The following is a 22,823-nucleotide window of genomic DNA, read 5'->3' as shown; positions in this document are numbered from 1 at the left end:
TGCAAATCAACCAGTGTGATATACCACATTAACAAATTGAAGAATGAAGACCATATGATCATCTCAATAGATGCAGAAAAGGATTTTGATAAAATTCTTTAACCTATTTTTTCTTTTTCAAAATTTATATCAGTCAGCTTTATATCTCAAAATTTGTATTAATATTAGTTAGCTTTGTTGTGTTACAAGCCCATTTCCCCCGCCCAGGGGTTTATGACATCCGTTCCTTTTTTTTTTTTTTTTTTTTGGCGACCTACACCACTGCTCACAGCAACGCCGTATTCTTAACCCTTAACCCCCTGTACGAGGCCAGGGATCAAACCCACAACCTTTGTGGCTCAGTGGTTAGCAAATCCAATTAGGAACCATGAGGTTGCGGGTTCGATCCCTGGCCTTGCTCAGTGGGTTAAGCACCTGGCATTGTGGTGAGCGGTGGTGTAGGTTGCAGACGCGGCTCGGATCCCGCGTTGCTGTGGCTCTGGCGTAGGCCCGTGTCTACAGCTCCGATTCGACCCCTAGTCTGGGAACCTCCATATGCCTCGGGGGCAGCCCTAGAAAAGGCAAAAAGACCAAAAAAAAAAAAAAAAAAAACCACAACCTCATGGTTTCTAGTCAGATTCGTTAGCCACTGAGCCACGATGGGAACTCCCTAAAAGTTTTTTTAATTAAAGAAGATCTACGTAAATGGGAAGACATTCCATGTTCATGGATTGTAAGGCTTAACAATGTTAAATAAACGAGTTCTTGTCGTGGCTCAGTGGTTAACGAATCTGACTAGGAACCATGAGGTTGCGGGTTTGATCCCTGGCCTTGCTCAGTGGGTTAAGCTTCCATCATGGCCATGAGCTGTGGTGTAGGTCACAGACATATCTCAGATCCTGCATTGCTGTGGCTGTGGTTTAGGCTGGCAGCTGCAGCTCCCATTAGACCTCTAGCCTGGGAACTTCCATATGCCCTAAAAAGCAAAAAAAAAAAAAAAAAAAAAAAAAAAAGCAAAAAAGAAAAAGCAGAGTATATTTGCAAGATTCACACTTCCTAAATTCATACCTTACAACAAGGCAACAGTAATCAAGACAATTACCACAGGACCCAGTAATTTACTTGTACTTAATTGACAGAAGGATAGAAATGTAGCTCTATGGGATTTCCCTGTGGCTCACAGCCTAACTACTCAGCGTTGCTTCTACTGTGGCTGTGGCTCAAAAACTTCCATATGCCAACATGCTATTACGTTTAGAATGGAGAAGCAATGAGGTCCTACTGTACGGCACAGGGAACTGTATCCAATCACTTGCAATAGAACATGATGGAAGATAATAAGAGAAAAAGTGTATACATATGTACAACTGAGTCACTTCTCTGTGCAGCAGAAATTGGCACAACATTGTAAAGCAACTATAATAAAAATTTTTTTGAAAAAGGGAAATTTAGGAGTTCCCGTTGTGGCTCAGTGGTTAACCAAATCCGACTAGGAACCATGAGGTTGCGGGTTCAATCCCTGGCCTTGCTCAGTGGGTTAACGATCCGGCGTTGCCGTGAGCTGTGGTGTAGGTCGCAGATGCGGCTCGGATCCCGCGTTGCTGTGGCTCTGGTGTAGGCTGGCAGCTACAGCTCCGGTTAGACCCCTAGCCTGGGGACCTCCATATGCCACGGGAGCGGCCCAAGAAATGGCAAAAAAGACCAAAAAAAAAAAAAAAGAAAGAAAGAAAAAGGGAAATTTAGATCTATGGAACTGAGAACCAAGAAATAAAATATAAATATGTAAAATAGAATAAAATAAATTGATTTTGACGATGATACGAAAATAATTAAATGGGCAAAGAGTAGCCTTCCAACAAACAGTGCTGGAAAAGAATTAGGCTATCCCTACCTCACATTGTATACATTTGACTCAAGGAGTTCCTGTGGTGGCAGAGCAGAAATGAATCAGATTAGGAACCATGAGATTGCAGGTTTGATCCCTGGCCTCGCTCAGTGGATTAAGGATCTGGCATTGCCGTGAGCTGTGGTGTAGGTCACAGATGCAGCTTGGGTCCTGCATTGCTGTGGCTGTGGTGTAGGCCATCGGCTGTAGCTCTGATTCAAACTCTAGCCCTGGAACTTCCACATGCTGCAGGTGCAGCCCTAAAAAGCAAAAACAAAACAAAACAAAACAAATTTAACTCAAGCTGGAGTTCCCATTGTGGCTTAGCAGTAACAAACCCACCTAATATCCATGAGGATGTGGGTTCAATTCCTGGCCTTGCTCAGTGGGTAAAGAATCTGGCATTGCCATGAGCTGCAGTGTAGTTCACAGATGTGGCTCAGATCTGGTGTTGCTGTGGCTATGGCGTAGGTCTGCAGCTACAGCTCTGAATTGACCCCTAGGCTGGGAACTTCCATATGCCACAGGTTTTACCCTAAAAAGACCAAAAAAAAAAAAATTAACTCAAGGTGAATTAAAGACCTAAGTATAAGAGCTAAAACCATAAATTTGGGGCGGGGGTGGGGTGGGGGCTTGCCCACAGCACGCAGAAGTTCCCAGGGCCAGGGATAGAACCTGTGCCACAGTAGTAATGACACTGGATCCTTAATCCATTGAACCACCAGCAAACTCTCCCATAACACTTTTAGAAGAAAACATAGGCGTGGAGTTCCCGTCGCAGCGCAGTGGAAATGAATCCAGCTAGGAACCATAAGGTTGCAGGTTTGATCCCTGGTCTCACTCAGTGGGTTAAGGATCCAGCGTTGCCATGAGCTATGGTGTAGGTCACAGACAAGGCTCGGATCTGGTGTTGCTGTGGCTGTGGTGTAGATCGGGATACAGCTCCGATTCATCCCCTAGCCTGGGAACTTCCATATGCCACGGGTGCAGCCCTAAGAAACAAACAAACAAAAAAGGAAGAAAACATAGGTGTAAATATTTGTAGACTTAGGTTTGGGCATGGATTCTTATAAATGAAAACGTAAGTGTAACCAAAATAGAAAAAAAATAGATAAATTGAATTTCTCCCAAATTAAAAAAAAAAAAATTGTTTCAAAGGACACCACCAAGAAAGTGAAAATGATTATCTCAACTAATGCAGAAAAAAATTGTATTTTGTCTTTTATTTTGGCTGTGCCAGTGGCATGCAAAGGGTCCTAGGCCAGGGATCAAACACGGGCCCAGGAGTTCCTGTCGTGGCTCAGTGGTTAATGAATCCAACTAAGAACCATGAGGTTGCGGGTTTGATCCCTGGCCTTGCTTAGTGGGTTAAGGATCCAGCATTGCCATGACCTGTAGTATAGGTTGCAGACGCAGCTCAGATCCCACGTTGCTGTGGCTCTGGTGTAGGCCAGCAGCTGTGGCTCCAATTCGACCCCTAGCCTGGGAACCTCCATATGCTGCGGAAGCAGCCCAAGAAATGGCAGAAAGACAAAAAAAAAAACAAACAAAGAACAAAAAACGAAAAACAAAAAAACACGGGCCCAGGTTTTTAACACTGAGCCACCAGGGAATTCCAAAAGTTTCTAAAAAAATGCAACATTCTTTCACTATAACACTCAGAAGAGTAAAGTAGTAAAATACAGGAACTTCTTCAACATGGCAAAGGGCATTTATGAAGAAGCCCTGCCTAACTTTGTGCTCAATGGTGAAAGAGAGAAATCTTCCCCCTTAAGACAGGAACAAGACAAGGATGCCTGCTCTCACCACTTCTATCCAACATTGTACTGGAAGTTCTAGACTGAACAATTAGATGAAATGAAAGGCATCCAGATCAGAAAGGAAGAAAAGTGTTTGCAGATGATATGAACTTATATAGAGAAAACCCCCAGGGAACCCACAAGAAATTAATCCACAAGAAAACCACTAGCACTAATAAATGAAGTTGAACAAATCTGCAAGGTAGAACATCAACCCACAAAAATCAGCTGTGGGGATAAGCAATGAGGTCCTGCTATACAACACAGTGAACTATATCCAATCACTTGTGATAGAACATGATGGAAGATAATGAGAAAAAAATGTGTATATATATATATTTTATACATATATGTATGACTCAGTCACTTTGCTGTACAGCAGAAGTTGACAGAACACTGTAAACCAACTGTACACAAAAAATTTAAAACAAACAAAAACGACAATGACAAAAAATCAGTTGTAGGAGAGTTTCAGTTGTGGCTCAGAGGGTTGCAAACCCAACAGGTATCCTTGAGGATGTGGGTTCAGTCCCTGGTCTCACTCAGAGGGTTAAGGATACAGCGTTGCTGCAGCTGTGGCATAGGTTACAATTGAGGTTTGGATCTGATCCCTGGCCTGGGAAATCCATATGCTGTGGGGCAGCCAAAAAAGAAAAAAAAAAAAAGGTTATTATCAATAAAGTAAAAAGATGGAGTTACTGTCATGGCTCAGCAGTAATGAATCTGACTCCTATGTGGACAAGGGTGTGATCCCTGGCCTCACTCAGTGGGTTAAGGATCTGGCATTGCCACAGCTATGGCGTAGGTCACAGATGTGGCTTGGATCCCACGTTGCTGTGGTTGTGGCATAGGCCAGCTGCAGTTCTGATTTGACCCCTAGACTGGGAACTTCCACATGCCATGGGTGTGGCCCTAAAAAAGCAAACAAGCAAGCAATAAATAAATAAATAAAGTAAAAAGACAACCTACATTGGGAGAAAATATTTGATAATCATATTTCTGATGAGTTAAGTATCCAGAATATACAGAGAATTGAACGACTGAACAACAAAGACAAGACAATTTTAAAAATGAGCAATGGACTTAAATAGACATTAATCTACATAAATTATATAATTCCACCCACGAGGCTGGCAATAACCAAGTGAGCAGAAAATGAGTGTTGACAAGCATATGTAGAAACTGGAATCCTTGTGTATTGTTGACTGGAATGTAAAATGTTTGGCTGCTTGGCAAACATTTTGGTGGTTCCTCAAGTCAAACACAGAATGACCTAGAAATTCTGCTTCTAAGATATACCCCAAAGATTTGAAAATAAGTGTTCAAATACTTGTACATGAACGTTCATAGCAGCACTAGTCACTATAGCCAGGATGTAAAAACTAAAATGTTTATCAGCAGATGAATAGATAAATTGTGGAATATCCATACACTGGAATATTATTCTGCCATAAAAATGAAGGGAGGGCATTCCTCTGTGGCTCAGCGGGTTTAAGGATCCAGCATTGTCACTGCTGCGGCTTAGGTTGCTGCTATGGCTGGGGTTTGATCCCTGGCCAGGGAACTTCCTTATGCCTATGATGTAGACAAAAAAAAAAAAAAAAAAAAAAAAAAAAAAAAAAAAAAAAAAAAACCTTGAAAACACTATGCTAAGCAAAAGAAGTCAGATACAAAAAAATATTCCATCATCCCATTATATGAAATATCCAAAACAGATAATAAATCCTTAGAGAGAGGAGTAGATTGGTATTGCCAGTATGTGTGTGGAGGAAGGGGAACAGGGAGTGATTTCTTTTCTTCTTCTTCTTTTTTTTTTTTTTTTTTTTTGTCTTTTTAGGGCCGCACTGTGGCATATGGATGTTCCCAGGCTAGGGGTCTAATTGGAGCTGTAGCCGCCAGCCTACACCAGAGCCACAGCAATGCCAGATCCAAGCCACTTCTGTGACCTATACCACAGCTCACAGCAATGCCAGATCCTTAACCTGCTTATCGAGGCCAGGGATCGAACCTACAACCTCATGGTTCCTAGTCGGATTTGATTCCACTGTGCCATGACAAGAACTCCCGGGAGTGACTTCTTGATGGGTAAGGGATGTTATTTGGTGATGAGGAAAATATTTTGGAAGAATATAATGGTGGTTACACGACATTGTGAATGTACTAAATTTCACAGAATTGTTCACCATACAATTGTTTACTTAAAACAGTTAATTAAATGCTATGTGAATTTAATTTCAAAAAAAAGTGTTAAACTTTTGGAGTTCTAGTTATGGCACAGTGGAAATGAATCCCACTGGGAATCATGAGGTTGCAGGTTTGATTCCTGGCCTCGTTTAGTGGGTTAAGGATCCAGCATTGCCGTGAGCTGTGATGTAGGCTGGCAGCAATGGCTCTGATTAGACCCCTCGCTTAGGAACCTCCATATGCCGTGGTGCGGCCCTTTAAGGACAAAAGACAAAAAAGAAAAAAAAATCTTTAACTTTTATCATTTTGTGAAATATTTTGATGTCTGGGATTTGCTCCAAAATAATGAGGCAGAAGTGAAAACCCGAAAAGTAAAAACAAAACCAAAAATATGGGGAAAAAACAAACCGAAACAAAAGAAAGTTGGAAATGATGGATAGAAGCCTAGAGTTGCAAGCTGTTGTCTTGGGTGCAGGAGGGAGCTTGAACTGACCATGTATCTAAATAAAAGCCAGAGGAGTGTCTGAGCAAAGAAGGGCATCCAGGTTTTTGTTTGTTTCTGTTTTTTGTTTGCTTTTTAGGGCTGTACCTGAAGCATATGGAGATTCCCAGGCTAGGGGTCGAATCAGAGCTACAGCTGCCGGTCTATGCCACAGCCACACCAGATCAGAGCTATGTCTTCCGCCTACACCACGGTTCAGGGCAATGCTGGATCCTTAACCCACTGAAAGAGGCCAGGGATCAAACCAGCAACCTAGTGGTTCCTAGTCAGATTCGTTTCTGCTGAGCCACAAGGGGAACTCCCCAGGTTTGTTTGTTTCTGTTGTTGTTGTTGTTTTGTTTTGTTCCTTTTTAGGGCCGCACCCATGGCATATGGAAGTTCCTAGGCAGGGGTCTAATCAGAGTTGCAGCTGCCAGCCTACACCACAGCAATGCCAAATCTGAGCCATATCTGCGACCTACACTACAGCTCAGGGCAACACAGGATCCCTGAGCCACTGAGCAAGGTCAGGGATTGAACCCCTATCCTCATGGATAGTGGTCAGATTCGTTTCCGCTGAGCCACAACGGGAACTCCAAAGGATCCAGGTTTTTGAACCTTGGAGGCAGTGTGCCTTTACCCAGCTGCGGAGAACTGTGGGCACCAATCAAGGATTGCCCTTGGGAAATCACGTCGTTGCACACCTTAAACTTACATAACTTCACATGTCGATTGTATCCCAACAAAATTGGGGAAATTATACATTTTGTTAAGGAATTGCTCTTGGGGTTTACTGTACGCTGCACATGAGACACGGTGGAGACGCTGAGGATGCAGGCGGTGCCCAGTCGCGACTTCCTCCCGCAAATTAAGCGTCCTCCCCAGGGCGGCGCGGGTCTGGTCAGTCTCCACGCCTCCTTGAGCCGGCTTGGGGCGAGCGTTGCCGCGACGCAGCCTCTGCCCGCCTGGGGATCCACCTGGTGACACCTGCCAGGTGCGCGGAGCGTCTCTGCCAGGCGCCCTCCTGTCCGGGACCAACCTGGTTTGGGGCGGGACGAGGCGGGGCGCGCGAGGCCACGCCCCGGAGGCGGGCCCACCGGAGCCCCCCAAGCCCGCGCCCCCAGCCCTCAGGGCCGGTGCCACGTCCCAAGCCTCTCGAGCTGCGGGGCCATGGCGGCCGCCGAGCCCAAGTCCCCCGCGGCAGCCGGGGCGGCCGCGGCCCGGCGCCTGGCTCGAGGCTGCTGGTCCGCCTTCTGGGACTACGAGACACCCAAGGTGATCGTGGTGAAGAACCGGCGCCTGGGCATCGTGTACCGCACCGTGCAGTTGCTCATTCTGCTCTACTTCGTGTGGTGGGTGCGCGCGGGGCCGGGAGCGGGGAGGGGGAGCCCGGGGTAGGGGGCGAGGGCCGGGGAAGGGGCCGCTAGGACGTCCCAGGTTGGAGAGTCTGCTTTGGGCTGGAGGCGAGAAGATCGCTGGGCAAGGAGAACGGGGCGCAGGCGGGTGGAGAACACCTGGGGGCCCCGGCTGGCCCCTTTGGCCCCGCAGACCCTATCTGGCCTCCGAGAAGAGGCGGTGACGCAGCCTCAATCCGGCCTGAGCGGAGCTGGGGAGGCGTCCTGGGCCTGCCCGGGGTCTCCTCGAGACCCGACCCTGCCAGTCCACACAGGTACGTGTTCATCGTGCAGAAGAGCTACCAGGACAGCGAGACCGGCCCGGAAAGCTCCGTCATCACCAAGGTCAAAGGTCTCACCTTGTCAGAGCACAAAGTGTGGGACGTGGAGGAGTACGTGAAACCCCCCGAGGTGCGCCAAGCGGGCCCCACGCGGTACCCCGCGCACCTTGAGGGTGGGACCGAGCGGTGGCGGAGCTGCCCCCTCGGGCCGACTGTCTCTTCTTTTTGAGGCTAGGGGGGCAGCGTGTTCAGCATCATCACCAGGATCGAGGTCACCTCCTTCCAGACCCTCGGAACCTGCGCGGAGGTGAGGCTGGGTCGAGAGCAGAGCTGGGGTGGGAGGGAGGGGACCTGCCTGGTCAGCTGCACCAACCAAGGTGGCCTGGGGCCAAAGGGTGTCGTGCCCCTGACCAAGCAGTCTCCCCCTCGTAGAGTATGAGGGTCAGAAATGCCACCTGCGACTCGGACGAGGACTGCGTGGCTGGGCAGCTGGATATGCTAGGAAACGGTCAGTGTGCGCCAGCTGGGGGCAGGGCTGGGGCGGCGCCCCTCGCCTCCTGAGCGTGAGTCTGCCCGCAGGCCTGCGGACCGGGCGCTGCGTACCTTATTACCACGGGCCGTCCAAGACCTGCGAGGTGTCTGGCTGGTGCCCAGTGGAGGATGGCGCCTCAGTCAGGTGTGCATGCCCGGTGACCCCCACCCACCTGGGACCAAGCGCGACTCTGCAGTTGCTCCTTTTTCCTCATCCACCAGAACCAGGATGTGAGGGGAGGGGAGGACCTCGCAGCCAAGGAGGCTGGGGGAGGAGGGACGACTAAACACACTTAGTCTGTGCCTCCTCAGCCAATTTCTCGGCAAGATGGCCCCAAATTTCACCATCCTCATCAAGAACAGCATCCACTACCCCAAATTCCAGTTCTCCAAGTAAGTCTTCAGGGTGTGGTGACAAGGGCAGGACTGGTGGAAGTTGCCTCCTGGAATGTGTTGTTTGGGGGTGTGTGGCTGGCTTCTGCCCTCTCCCCATCTGATGTTGCTGGGCTCTGTCCTTAGGGGCAACATCGAGAACCGGAAGGATGGCTATTTGAGACACTGCACATTCCACGAGGTCTCTGACCTCTACTGCCCCATTTTCAAGCTGGGCTACATTGTGGAGCAGGCAGGGGAAAACTTCACAGAGTTGGCGCACACGGTGAGGGTGAAGCCAGGGAGAGTGGGCTGGACAGTTGCCCGTGCAGGTGATGGCTCCCACTGGCCCTCAACGGGTCTCGTTACAGCCCAGTCCCTCTGCAGTCTTGGCCAGCCTTGGCTCTGACTGGGCAGAGGAAAGAGAAACATGATCAGCTGACCCATCTGGTCGCTGCATGGCTCCTGCTAAATTATTGACTCCTAGTCACACCATTGGCTGCTGGCACCCCTGCCTGGGAAGCAGGGCACTCAACAAGTCTCCCTCCCCAGCTCTCTGCCCTGAATGCCCCATAGTATGTGTCCCATGCACAGCCTTTAGCAGGACCTCAGGGCTTGAAGGTCCCCTCTGAGTGGATCCTGGCACTGTCTCTGTGCCCACCTCTGGGCAGGGTGGTGTCATTGGTGTCATTATCAACTGGGATTGTGACCTGGACCTGTCAGCATCCATGTGCAACCCCAAGTACTCCTTCCGAAGGCTCGACCCCAAGCACATCCCAGCCTCATCTGGCTACAACTTCAGGTAACTTTCAGTAGCCTAGGGATAGCTGGGTCCTCATCTGCCCTGCCTGTGGAGGTCCAGGAGCTAAAAAAGGCAGATGCCCAAAGGCTCAGAGGTGCCTGTGGTCAGCAGCCTTGGAGCTGCTCGACTGGGCAACAGGTGCACCCACTGTTATGCCCCTCAGGGTCAGGGAGCCAGGGCTCGCACATCCAGGCCATTCCACCCTGGGTCTGATGTGCTTCTGGGTCATTCCGTCCTAGGTTCGCCAAGTATTATAGAATAAACGGCAGCAGCACCCGCACACTCATCAAAGCCTACGGGATCCGAATTGATGTCATCGTTCATGGACAGGTAAACCAACCCACTCTGCCACCTGGGATTTGGGCTGGCCCACCCTCCATCTCCCCACACTCCACTCCTCCCTGGAGCCCTGCTCCTGGACCATCTAAGGTGGCCTTTTTGCCCCCAGGCAGGGAAGTTCAGCCTGATCCCCACCATCATTAACCTGGCCACAGCGCTGACCTCCATTGGGGTGGTAAGGCATGCACGCTAGGGTTGGGGGTGGGGGGGCTGCCAGGCCCTTACACAGCGGTCTTGTCTGTCTCAGGGCTCCTTCCTGTGTGACTGGATCCTGCTAACATTCATGAACAAAAACAAGGTCTACAGCCATAAGAAATTTGACAAGGTGTGTACACCGAGGCACTCCTCAGGTAGCTGGCCTGTGATCCTGGCCCTTGTTTTGGGCCAGGCGCCTCCCCCACCTGGTCCCTGCTCCACACTCCCAGGGCTGGCAGGCCAGCTGTGGGGTGAGGGGCAGAGCCAGGTCCTGGCTGTCCCACCTCCACGGCCTTGCCCCACCTCTGCCCCATCTGAGCAGATGGTGGATGCTCCTGGCGGGGGTGCAGGACCAGGGCTCTGCGCCTCTGAGCCTTCCCAACAGGACTGCACACTCACAGACGCCCGAGGTCTGGCCCAGCTCTGAGCCCCCTCCTGCCTTCTATCACGTGGCACCGGAGACCTGGGCCTATCGGAGCCCCTGAAGTTTTTGGTCCCAAGACAGTCCCCAGGAGCACGGCTGGGACCTTAGACCTGGGCCCTGCCCATACACCTTGGCAAAACCAGCAGCCAAAGGACCCCTGTGCAACCAGGCAGTGGGGTGACCTGAAGTGGGGGGCCCCTGCTCCCGCCTGCCCTCTGTCTTTTCTCCCAACTGCCCAGGGGCCTAGAGGGGGCAAGTTCCACCTCCACCTTCTCCCCAGCTGCTCCCCACCCTCCAATCCTTTGCTCACCTCATAGCCAAGAAATCACATACTGAGTCCAATAAACCTGTGACCAGAACCTTCTGGCCTTGTCTTTGGAGAAAAGCATCTTGAGGCTCTTAAGACAAACATGCAGTGGCAGGTCCTGGGTATGGGGCTGTGGAGTACTTGGTTCTGAGTGCAGTGTGTGGACTGACTGCTACCCCCATGTCCAGCCAGGTTAGTCATGTCTGACCTGGGGGCCACACAGGCTAAGAACGTATGACGACCCCTAATGCTTTTACCAGCTTCTTGCAGGGGTCACCCCAGATCCCAAACTTCAAAATATGGGAAAAGGATGGTGCCTCTTGGGGAAAAAAGCCAGGAAGGAGGTGGAGTTGTAACCAAGAAGATCCAAAGCTTAGGTCGGTCTTAAGAAAGTCCCTCTAGGCCCTGAGGCTCTACTTAAAGTGGGGGCAGACGAAGGGCTTTGGTGCAGGGCTGGAGGAATGTGGGGAGCTGGCACTAGCAGGCTCAGGCCCCCTGGTAATCTGGTTACATCCTTGGATGCTACGGGGTCACTCCATTCAGCAGCTCTGCCCATTCAGGCCCTGCTCTGAGGACACCAGAACTGGACCTGAGGTGGTTCTTCCTGCAATGGTGAAGACGAGTGCACAGTCCTAAGGCCCAGTGCCTCCCACAGACGGTCTCCCCTGTGACCCCATCACTCACTCCCAAGGTCAGAGCTGGCCCCCATTCCTGTCAGTTGGGCCAGCACCACTCACTGGAGCCAGCAAACCCTGGAGAAGCTCCCCAGCCACCCCTGCAGATTCTCCTGTGCCTGAAAGTTCAGCTCCAGGGGTAATCCAAATGCCTATGACATCCGGAGTGTCTGGCTCACAGACATCTAGCTACAGTTTTAGAGAAACTGGCTTTTCCAGTTGGGGCTGGGCTGCAGCTCAAGAACCAGGGCCAGAGGCTCAGGTTTCCCTCCCCAAGCTTGAGAGTGACCCTGGGACCCCCCACTGCCCCAAATTCCTCCAGGGCAGGCTGACCTCAGAGGGAACTGTGCAGTGGGGATGGGCACACAGCCCCATCCTTGCTCTCCTGGGACTTTTCCAGCTCTGTTTCCAGGAAGGCTGGTTAGCCCTCCCCTCTCACCCAGTTCTAATTTGATTTAATCTCCATTTGGGAGCTGATGGGCTCCATCGCCTCCAAGCAGAGTCGGGTTTCCTGTAGTTACTGGGCCTGGTCGTGCTTGGGAGGCGGTACCCAGGGGCCAGCAAACCCAGATGGACAGACCTCAGTCAGTTTCCTTCCTTCTTTCCAGACACCAAGGGGCAGCACATACATACACACAGTAAAACTTTTAAGAAATGTGAAAGTTAAAAGTGTAAATTAAAAGAAAAATTCAAAGCATCAATTAGACGACAAGAACGAATTTAAACTAGGTTCTGGAGCCAACAGTGGGGCCCCCAATACCCACCCATTTGGGGTTTCTGAGTTGATGATTCACATTTAATGTGTTTGTTGCCTTGCCAATCTGCCTGTTTTTCTTTTTTACGGCCACACCTGTGGCATATGGAAGCCCAGGCTAGGGGCCCAATCGGAGCTGCAGCTGTCTGCCTACACCATAGCTCATGGCAATGCCGGATCCTTAACCCATGGACTGAGACCAGGGATTGAACCTGTGTCCTCATGGATCCTATTCAGGTTCATTACTGCTGAGCCATGATGGGAACTCCTGGATTTTCTTTTTCTATTTCCAATTACATTTAGTTAAAAACAAGGTGCAGGAGTTCCCGTCGTGGCGCAGTGGTTAACGAATCCGACTAGGAACCAGGAGGTTGCGGGTTCGGTCCCTGCCCTTGCTCAGTGGGTTAACGATCCGGCGTTGTTGTGAGCTGTGGTGTAGGTTGCAGACGCGGCTCGGATCCCGCGTTGCTGTGGCTCTGGCGTAGGCCGGTGGCTACAGCTCCGATTCAACCCCTAGCCTGGGAACCTCCATATGCCACGGGAGCGGCCCAAGAAATAGCAACAACAACAACAACAACAACAAAAAGACAAAAGACAAAAGACAAAAAAAAAAAAAAAAAAAACAAGGTGCAGAGCTGGTTTTATGTTCTGGGGCTGTTGGCAAAGTGGAAGGAAAAACTCACATCCAGCAAAAGTTTCCCCAGACGGTGGGAAGGCAGCCTCCTAGCCCAGCCCACTGCTCTTGCCCAGCCTGACCGGGAAGGGAAAGCAGGGCAGCCCCAGCCCCGAGCAAACCAGTGCTAAGTGTTCCATTTTAAAGGTGGCACAGCCTAAGGACCCTCTGCCTCTGGACAGTCGGATACCTGGCAGGCCCTGGGGGGTCAGAGGTCTTGGACTGATCCCTGAGGCTGAGAAGCAAGAACAGAGCCGCCTGTGACTACAGGAAAAAACATAGTCTTGCATGTGAAGAAATACATTCTCGAGTCCAGGTGCTAGCAGATGATGTCAAAATCCGGGATAACGGTGCGCCTCACCCCTCCCCTGTGCTCCCAGGCCTCCTGCTGTGGTTGCCCCCTCCCAGGCCCCACTGTGGCCCAGCCCCAGGCCAAGACCCTCCTTCCCTCAGCTGTTCTGCCACCGGCCCAGTCCCATCACTGCAGACAAGGTGATTGTGCCAAAACAGGAACACCTCTGTAAACCCCATTCTGACCGTTAGTCTCCACAGACAGAGAAGCCCAAGCCCCAGATCTTAGTGTACAGGAAATGTCTGGGTCTGCCTGGGTTCTGCCACTTTAGGATCTCAGCTCAAACAGAAGACCTCCATGGGGACCGCAGGGCAGCAGAGGGGAGGGTAGAAGGACTGGGGCTGCCAGGGGCCCTGCAGCAGCAGCCGCAATAGTGTTCCACCAGCAAGAAACATGCCCTGGGAGCCCTTATGGACACGCTTGTTGGGCCTGGAGAGGGCTGCCCTGGACCGAGGCTGGGGCCCTGGAACCTGTAGGTGGAGCCACTTCCTGCTCTGGCTGGTTCCTGCCTCTTCTGGGACGTGTGTCTTACTCCCCGAAAGCCTCCTGAGGATGGTTTTCTTAGGTGCAGAGAACGGGCACTGTCCAGCATGCTAATGACCCAGCTGGGGGTTCTGCTGCAGCAGCCACTCTAGGGTCTCCGTGAGGTACGACATGCCATAGTGCTGGGCAATGTTCTGGAAGATTCCAATCTGCTCCATGAATACCTAGAGGAAGGCCAGTCGCAGTGAGACCTAGTCCCAGAGGAGGCGCAGGGATGCAAGTGCGAGGCCAGGCAATTAAGGAGAAAGGCAGGTGTGGGCAAGGGACAGAAAGGGCAAATGGCCGAGGGGGTCCCCACCTTAGTGTGGATGGTAAGCGCGAAGCCCCCAGCACAGCTGCAATACACAGCCATGTTGGTCTCCTTCACTCCCCGGCACTTCACACAGACCTGTAAGGAGAAGCAGCCTCATGAGGAGCCTCCCCGCTGCCCCTGCCAGGCCTCCGTCCCCAACCCCCGCCATGGGCCATGGCCTTCACCTCAACTATGAACACAATCTGACGCTTGATGATGGGCTTTATCCAAACACACCAGCTGCTCCCCAACACCCTCCCTGTGGACACCCCATCACACCAGCCACCTCCCTCAGGTCTTTGCTGAGATGTTCCCTCTGGGTGAGACCATGCCTCCGTCTAACACTGAAAGACCTGTCTTCGCACACACTCCCCGTCTGTTCGCCTTACTCTCATCACCATTTACACACTTTGTCTTGTTTACCATCTCCTGCCACTAGAATAAGAGGTTCATGAAGCCAGCACTTGGCCCCTGTATGTGCCTAATAGATGCTGTAAGAAGGAGTAAGCTGGGCTAATGGACAAGGCCTGACCCAAGAGCTGGTCTCCCTGGAGGCCCAGGTTACGACCTGCGAGGTTCCCACAGGTGCTAACTGCTGTTGAGAAGCCCTCTGCCAACCGGGGGCGGGCAGACTGGGTGCAGAGATGCCCCAGTGCCAGGCCTGCAGCTCACCAGGTCCTGCAGGGTGAAGGCCATCAGCTTCTTCTGCAGGGCCTCCACCAGGGCCATCTCGATGACTGACGAGTCGTAGGCAACCTGACAGTTGGAGCAGAGCCACTGAGGCAGCACAGCCCCATCCTAGGCAGAGAAGGACAGGGACCAGATCACCCTCCTCAGTGGCTTTTCCACACCGCCCTGAGAAGACTCCACGGGGGCACGTGTGACACCTCCTGCTCGCAGCTCCAGGGCACACGCGTGTCACCCCCGTCATCACTTAAACGTTTTCGCCAGGACAAGGCTCTGGTGTGTGGGGGTCAAGTGGCTTGGGAAAGAGTGCCTGCTTGTTCTAATTCACATCAAGGCCAGTGGGGGCCCAGCAGGTGGAATCCCAAAAGGCAGAGATGGGGGTCCCTCGAGGGGGTACCACAGGACCTCCCTGATCGTTGGACTCCAGGGGTGCCCACCTGAGAGAAGGAGGGCTCCTTGCACAGGTCCAGATCCCGGCAGAAGTTACAGCTGCGGCAGATGACCTCAGGGAGCACGTAGGAGCGGCAGGGGTCTCGGAACTGGGCCTCCTCTGAGAACTCACCAACATCTACCAGGCGGAGCAGGTCTCTGTTTAGCTTGTTCACCTGGTTTGTGATGTTCGTGTCCAAAGACAGGACCTGTGGAGTCAGAACGGCTCCCTGAATGGATATGTGTATGTGTGTAACTGAATCACTTTGCTGTATACCTGAAACTAACACAATGCTGTAAATCAACTATACCTTAATAAAAAAATCAAAATTAAACAATTCAAAAAATCAGTGCCATTACAGTAGCACCAAACTCCATAAACACTTGAAGTGCAAACATATGCAATATTTATGTGCGGAAAGCCCCAGCATAATGAAATGGAAAGATTAAGCGGCTCATGGATTGGAGGCCTCAACATTAGTTATCAAGTCTCCCTAAATTAATCTATAGACTCAAAACAACTCCAATCAACGATCTAGGAGGATTTTTTTTTTTTCCCTTAGGGGCACATCTGCAGCATGTAGAAGTTCCCAGGCTCGGGGTCAAATCAGAGCTGTAGCTGCTAGCCACAGCCATAGCCACGGCAATGTGGGATCCAAGCGGAATCTGCAACCTACACCATAGTTCACGGCAACACTTGTGGCAATGTCAGATCCTTGACCCACTGAGCAAGGCCAGGGATGGAACCCGCATCCTCACAGATACTAGTTGGATTCGTTTCTGCTGCACCACAATAGGAACTCCCCAGGAAGATGTTTTTTTCCTTGGTAAAAACTGACTCAAACTTTATAAGGTAAGGCAAAGGATTGAGAATAGCCAAAATAATTTTGAAAAAGAAGAAAGTTAAACCAGTCACACACTTAGTTTTAAGACTTGTTGATAAAGTTATAGGAATTAAGACAGTGTGGTGCTGGAGAACAGATGGACATTTAGATCAATGGAGACAGAGAATCAGACTCACACACATGCACAGCCAGTTTTGAAAAAGACACAAACATAGATAAATAGAGAAAGGATAATTTTTTCAACAATTAGTGCTGGAATAATTGGATATGCTTATATAGAAATATGACCATACATAATTGTACAAAAATTAACTTGGAATGCCCGTTGTGGTGCAGTGGAGACAAACGAGTCTGGCTAGGAACCGTGATGTTGCAGGTTCTAGTGGGTTAGAGATCTGATGTTGCTGTGAGCTGCAGTGTAGGTTGCAGACACGGCTTGGATCTGGCGTTGCTGTGGCTGTGCTGTAAGCCAGCAGCTGTTGCTCTGATGAGACCCCTAGCCTGGGAACCTCCATACGCCATGGGTGTGGCCCTAAAAGACAAAAAGACAAAAATAAATAAATAAAATAAAATGGTATACTAAATTCCTTTACTACAATCAGAAGTCACTTGATCACTTACTTAATGGACAGTAAGTAAAGTGCTCTGTACAAGATGACGCCTGCTGGGTCTTATCTGGTAATACTATCCCGTCGTCTGATTCAGCCTGCCTTTCCCAGAAAGGCATTTAGCGTCCCAGCAAGCTCTCCCCTTGGGTTCCACAGCAGCCCGGACATTTGGAAAGCCTCCTCCACTTCCTAGTCTGGTCCATGAGCCCCATGGGAGCGGTGTACACCCGCCATCCCACGGCTCACCTGCTCAGCCCCTGCCAGCACCGCCAGATCACCCTCCACCCCAGGGCCTCTGCCTGCCTCTGCTCAGACCTCATCCCCCTCTCAGGCCCTACACTGAGCCCCAGGCCCCATCAGAGGGCCCTACTCACCCGCCCTGTCTCTGAGCCCACCCCTCAGCACCTGTGCTCTCTGGGCTCACCTGTCCCTCACTGACTAGTTGTCCCCCAGTGGAGGGCGGGCTCCGTGAGGACACAGGGCTTTCCTGCCTTGTCTACTGTGAGCCCCAAATGCCTCACACAGCGGCTGCGTGGAGCGTGGTGCAGTGAGTGAGTGTTGTGCAAACTATCAGTGTGAGCGCCCTCACCTTGCACACGTATTTGATGAACTCCAGAGCAGGGTTATTGAGCAGCAGGTGAGAACCAGGGAGGACAGGAAACATTTCTGAGGGCTCAGTGGAGTTCCGAGAGCCCGTAACTTTCTTCTTAATCTTCTGTGTGATGGTGAAGAAGTTCTGTGTGAGTTCATTCGCCACGTAATCCTGTGAGAAGGTGATCATACCTGGGAAGAGAAGCCACATGGCAGCTGCTTCCCTACTTCACACAGCAATGAGGACACCAGGGAAGGAGTGGGGACCCCCCCTCCCCTCCAGGAGCACATAGGGTAGGCCTCACATAGCAGGGTGCTCACCGGGAAGGGCTCCAGCTTCCCCCTGGGCCTCCTGGGAGAGCTGGCTGGCCCCCCTCCTCCGCACAGGGGTGCTCCCTGGGGTGCTGCGCCTCAGCTCCTCCTTCATGCTGTGGTACACGGCCACGATGTAGGCTGCAGAGGAAGAGAGAGAGGCGTCGGCAACACCAGGAACAACTGGAATGAGAGGCACCCAGCCGCATGCTGCTCACAGCGCCGGCCAGGCTGGGCTGAAATGTCATTGTTAGTGATGATTCCATTTGCTGCACGTAGATGAGCCAAAGTCAAAGAGAGAAATGAGAATGAGCAGGAGCCCTCGCTGATGCACAAGTTCATAGTCAGAGAGAGTCCTGCATAAAGAAGGCAACACGTATTCACCTTCACACTGGATGTGACCCAGGGTCAGCACATCTCTCCAAGCTCCACCCAGGTCAGTCATTCAAAAAGCGAACTTAAGAAAATGAAAGACTCAAAGGCAAGTAGACAGAAATATAAATGATCATAAAGAAACTGTCTGTCGCTCTGTATGTGGGGAAACCTATATCTGTGTCTGTGTATCTGCTGACGACTTATGATGCTCTTCACTGACTGTTCTGATCCAAGGATCAGCTCGGAAGTACAACAGCGGTGGAATTTATGCACTGTATTTGCACATCAACCTAGATAACTTGGTTTGTAAACACTAAACCTTTAGACCCAAATCAAATACCAGTTTCTTATAAGCAGAAATTGAGCCTCAAAGGCCAGGCAGCTGGGGTGGGGGGGTAATTTGTTCAGGAAGTGTCTAAACTTTTCTACTTGGGGTTTAATTTAGTCACTATTTGTGCACATGCACAAACCTGGGGAGGGGGGCAGGACTATGAGCCCTTCAGTGACACCCCAGGGCAGCCTTCCTCACTGGCTCTGGGCGGGGCCAAGGGTCTCCTCTCTGCCTCTCAGGAGCCCAGACACAGGTCCTGCTCCTGCCAGAACCACCTTATTCCCACTGACTGCATGGCTGGAACATGACATCAAGTGTGGATGACTCACCTGAGACAATCATGAGGAAGTAGCTTTGGCAGGAGGCTGCCTGCGGCAGAAACTGCAAGATGTTCCAGTTGTTTTCCAGCAAATCCTCCACATCTAGCTCCTTAGAGCCTCCCTCCTCCTCCTCCTCCTCCTCTTCCTCCTCCTCAGCTTCCTCCTCCTCCACTCTGCCCTCTTTAGGGGAGTCCTGTTGTGACACAGAGACAACCATGGTCAGCTTTCCCAAACAGCCTTCAGTGGGAGCCGCCCTGGCTGAGCCCAGGCTATCTAGGGTGACGCTTGTCTAGTGGCTCCTGCAGGGCAGCTGCAAGAAGGTCACCTCTGGAACATGCCTGGAGCGTAGAGGCATTTAGTACACAGTTTTTTGTTTGTTTTTTGCTTTTTAAGGCTGTGCCTGCAGCATATGGAAGTTCCTAGGCCACAGGTGTAATTGGAGCTGTAGCCACCAGCCTATGCCACAACCACAGCAACGCCAGATCCGAGCTGCGTCTGAGACCTACACCAGAGCTCACAGCAATGCTGGATCCTTAACCCACTGAGCAAGGCCAGGGATCATCCCTGCATCCTCATGGATACTAGTCGGATTTGTTTCCGCCGCGCCACAACAGGAACTCCCATTCAGTACACAGCTGACCATTACTCTCATCTTGCTCTTTCAGAGTATTCACTGTCAAGTTATTCAAGCCCCACTCTACAGGAAGGGAAGAATCAAGCATGCTTCCTCAAGTTCCCACTGTGGTGCAATAGGATCGGTGGCATCTCTGTAGCACCAGGACACACCTGGCACGGTGGGTTAAAGGATCCGGCGTGGCTGCAGGTACGGTTTAGTTTGCAACTGTGGCTCAGGTCTGATCCTTGGCCCAGGGCTGGCCAAAGAAGAAGGAAAAAGAGAAAGAAAAAACAAAACAAAACGAAAACCAAAAATCAAAGGGAATTCTATCGTGAGTCCAACATAGTAACCATGAGGATCCCAAGCCTTGCTCAGTGGGTTAAGGATCTGGTGTTACTGTGGCGTAGGCCGGCAGCTGCAGTTCCAACTGACTCCTACCCTGGGAACTTCCATATGCTGCAGGTTCAGCCGTTTAAAAGTAGGGGGGGGCACTTCTTAGGTGACCAGCTCTTGTGGAGAAAGAGGTCCTCCTGGGATGGTGACAGTTCTGCTAACACCTGACTCTATGGAGGATGCCCCTCTTGACAGTACCTTTCATTCAACATCTGAACTCTGATAGCAACCACCACCGCCTTCCCCTCATTGGTCTACACGGCCTGCACTCCCTTCCCTCCCATCTCAGTGGACCTCCCCAACCTAGCACCAAGGGCAGCCTGACTACTCTCAGCAGCACAGCTCCTTCCTTCTGGGGGTGCCCCCTTTGATACTTGAGGCCTCCTCCTCCAGCTTCCCCACCCTCTGCTGGCTTCCACCATGGGGACCAACCTGGGGGTCCTCTCAGCCCACACTCCCATCACGTGATCTCACCAGCCTCAGCCACCACGCTGCCGGGTGACCCCAAGTTCCCACCCCCTGACCTCTGTATCTCCATCTGTGCACATTAAGTCAGGCATGGCAGACACCCTGGGCCCAGCCAAGCACGACTCCCCTCTCCTCACACTCGTTCTCTTGTCAGGTCTATGCAGGTTCACACCCCCAGGCGTGACCCCCACAAGACCTACCTGCCCAGGCATCACTCCATGCCCCTGGGCACCACCCCACATTCATTCTGCTGGCCTATCCACTTTCAATACCCACCTGAGTCCTCCTCCCTAACTCCACCCTGCTCTGCCCCCTCCCCTGGGCGACACTAACTGGGCTCCTACTCAGACCTCGACCTCCTGTGGTGTCGTCTAGACAGGGCCCAAGTAGAAGTCAGGCCCTGACTCTTCCCCACCAGAATCTCCTTGTCACTGAGCCAGGTCTCCTCACAGCCTGAGGGCCCAAGTGGCCAGCTCTCAGCCCACATCAGGACCAGTGTCCCTGCCTGGCTGTCACTCGTGGCAGCCTCATACTGCAATCCCACCACAACTTCAGCGGACCCCTCAACCTCCCATGAGTCAGCCCTGCCTAATGGTGCATTCTCTGCACACTCCGCTTTGTTTATCCGAGCCCTCACCATTGTTTACACCGCTATCTACACCTACCGTTGGCTTGTTCACAATCTCTGCCCTCACAGACTCTGAGACAGCAAGGTATTCCCTCCTGTCCTGCCGCATGACTGGGGCCTAGAACCATGCCTGGCACTAGGCCTGTCACTACCGAGTGTGTGCTGAAGGGACAAATGTGGACTCCTGACATCACTTCAGATTCCAACCTCAGCTCTCCAACACTGGTTCTCTTACCTGTCCACAGTGAATACGAGAGGGGACATTTCCTTTGATGCCACCATAGTTAGATGGATCCATCCAGAGAAGGAGTTCCCAGCATCGAGAGAAAGAAATTGTCAAAGAATGGAAGATCTCCTTAGAATGGATGCTGAAGAGAAGCGAAACAGAAACTGGTTAAATGAAACTAAGAGTTTTTCCCTTTTTCTCCACTTTCCTTCATTGTTTGTGTACCCTCCACTTATTCTAAAAAATGACTTTAAAGTGGATTCACACTTTATCATCCCTCATACTTTCTAGGGAAAATGATAAACATAATACTAAGGAGACATCTGGGAGTTCCATTGTGGCTCAGTGGTAACGAACCCAGCTAGTATCCATTAGGACTCGGGTTCAATCCCTGGGCTTGCCCAGTGGGTTAAGGATCCAGCATTGCTGTGAGCTATAGTGTAGGTCACAGACACAGCTTGGATCCTGCATTGCTGTGGCTGTGGCACAGCCCAGCAGCTACAGCTCTGATTTAACCCCTGGCCTGGGAACTTAAATATGCTGCAGATGTGGACCTAAAAAAGCAAAAAAAAAAATCTATCTGCAGTGCTACACTCAGCAAAAAGATCTTCCAAAAGTGAAGGTGAAATAAAGGCTTTTTCAGATATCCAAAGCCAGAAAAAAATTGTTACTGACCAACCCATACTACGAGATATGTCAGCAGACAGTAAATAGCATTAGATAAGAACACAAGTGAAGGAATGAAGAGGACTAGGGGTGCTAACACCTGTTGGTGATGTACTCCACGTAGGCAAGGGCGTCTTCCACTCGCCGTTTCTTGGTGCAGAGGATGATGCGGTTGAAGTTGGCATAGACAACTGATGATCCCAGGCGCTTGAACTCAGCGATGAGCCTGTGAACCAAGTTCAAAGTCAACAGTCAGGACCCCACAAAGAAAACACCAGAAAATACTGCGAGAAAAAAGCTGACTGTCCTGAAGTAGAAAACACACTTAGAACCCAGAAGCCACAAAGAATGAAGTTCTGCATAGCAAAACCCCATCGTAAACAAAACCAAAGACAAAGAGTGAGGAAAAAACATGCAATGCGTATCACAGGAAAATGGCTAATTTTTACCTAGAAAAGTCAGACATATCAATGAGGGAAAAAAACAAACTACAGAAAAATGGGCCAAGGATATGAAAACAAAGTCCGATTTTGGGAGTTCCCTTTGTAGCTCAGTGGTAAGGAACCCAACTAGTTTCCATGAGGATGCAGGTTCAATCCCTGGCCTCACTCTGTAGGTTAAGGATCTAGTGTTGCCTTGAGCTGTGGTGTCAGCTGCAGATGTGGCTTGGATCTGGTGTTGCTGTAGCTGTAGAATAGCCTGGCAGCTGCAGCTCTGATTTGACCCCTAGCCTGGGAACTTCCATGTGCCATGGGTGCGGCCCTAAAAAAAAAACGAAAGTCCAATTTCATTGACAACAAGGACTGCAAATTAAGCGTATAAGAGATCACATCCCAAACCACTGGGCTGGCATTATGACCCACCGTGTTGGTAGGGACACGCCAATAGAACAATCAACTGCTGACACCAATCAACACCAATCATCGCTGATAGTACAACCAGTGGCGCAACCTTCTCAGGAGCCCCTTGATGGTATCAGTCGAATCAGCATTTCCTATCCAGGTAATCTGACAATATCTATCAGACCTGCAGTGTTGCTCCCTGGAGACCATCCTACAGATCCCAGA

General features: G+C 50.9%; 2 protein-coding genes across 11 annotated transcripts in view; one reads left to right on the top strand and one right to left on the bottom strand.

Moving 5' to 3' along the window:
• The first annotated feature begins 7,463 nt into the window (after nt 1-7,463).
• On the top strand, nt 7,464-11,025 carry P2RX2 (purinergic receptor P2X 2). 10 transcript variants are annotated; one of them, XM_021073949.2, is made up of 12 exons: nt 7,464-7,680; nt 7,998-8,133; nt 8,239-8,310; nt 8,436-8,511; nt 8,583-8,679; nt 8,847-8,927; nt 9,054-9,192; nt 9,578-9,708; nt 9,948-10,038; nt 10,157-10,222; nt 10,295-10,372; nt 10,565-11,025. In XM_021073949.2, the coding sequence occupies exons 1-12, from the start codon at nt 7,499-7,501 to the stop codon at nt 10,667-10,669; spliced, it is 1,254 nt and encodes a 417-aa protein (XP_020929608.1). In that variant the 5' UTR covers nt 7,464-7,498; the 3' UTR covers nt 10,670-11,025. The 10 variants fall into 10 exon arrangements, with proteins under 10 accessions (XP_020929608.1, XP_020929607.1, XP_084849553.1 ...); XM_021073948.2 differs by having other exon boundaries at nt 7,989-8,133; XM_084993427.1 differs by lacking the exon at nt 10,157-10,222.
• A 1,999-nt stretch (nt 11,026-13,024) lies between these two features.
• The window catches only part of POLE (DNA polymerase epsilon, catalytic subunit), a 55,983-nt gene continuing 46,184 nt past the window's right edge, over nt 13,025-22,823 (bottom strand). Inside the window, exons 41-49 of the mRNA XM_021073944.2 lie at nt 21,857-21,982; nt 21,100-21,232; nt 18,769-18,952; nt 17,743-17,874; nt 17,420-17,613; nt 15,386-15,586; nt 14,934-15,059; nt 14,268-14,357; nt 13,025-14,133 (exon numbers count right to left, since the gene is read on the bottom strand). Of these exons, the coding sequence (XP_020929603.2) occupies nt 14,020-14,133; nt 14,268-14,357; nt 14,934-15,059; nt 15,386-15,586; nt 17,420-17,613; nt 17,743-17,874; nt 18,769-18,952; nt 21,100-21,232; nt 21,857-21,982 (1,300 nt within the window). The 3' untranslated portion in view covers nt 13,025-14,019. The remainder of the gene's footprint in view (nt 14,134-14,267; nt 14,358-14,933; nt 15,060-15,385; nt 15,587-17,419; nt 17,614-17,742; nt 17,875-18,768; nt 18,953-21,099; nt 21,233-21,856; nt 21,983-22,823) is intronic.

This window comes from Sus scrofa, chromosome 14 (assembly GCF_054392235.1).
Source record: "Sus scrofa isolate SSC_HxYL_T2T_F1_AM1 chromosome 14, Sscrofa_HxYL_maternal_Yorkshire_Landrace_v2.0, whole genome shotgun sequence".
Taxonomy (NCBI): Eukaryota; Metazoa; Chordata; class Mammalia; order Artiodactyla; family Suidae; genus Sus; species Sus scrofa.
The sequence above is the reverse complement of the archived record's forward strand: the minus strand, read 5'-3'. Positions and strand labels throughout refer to the sequence as shown.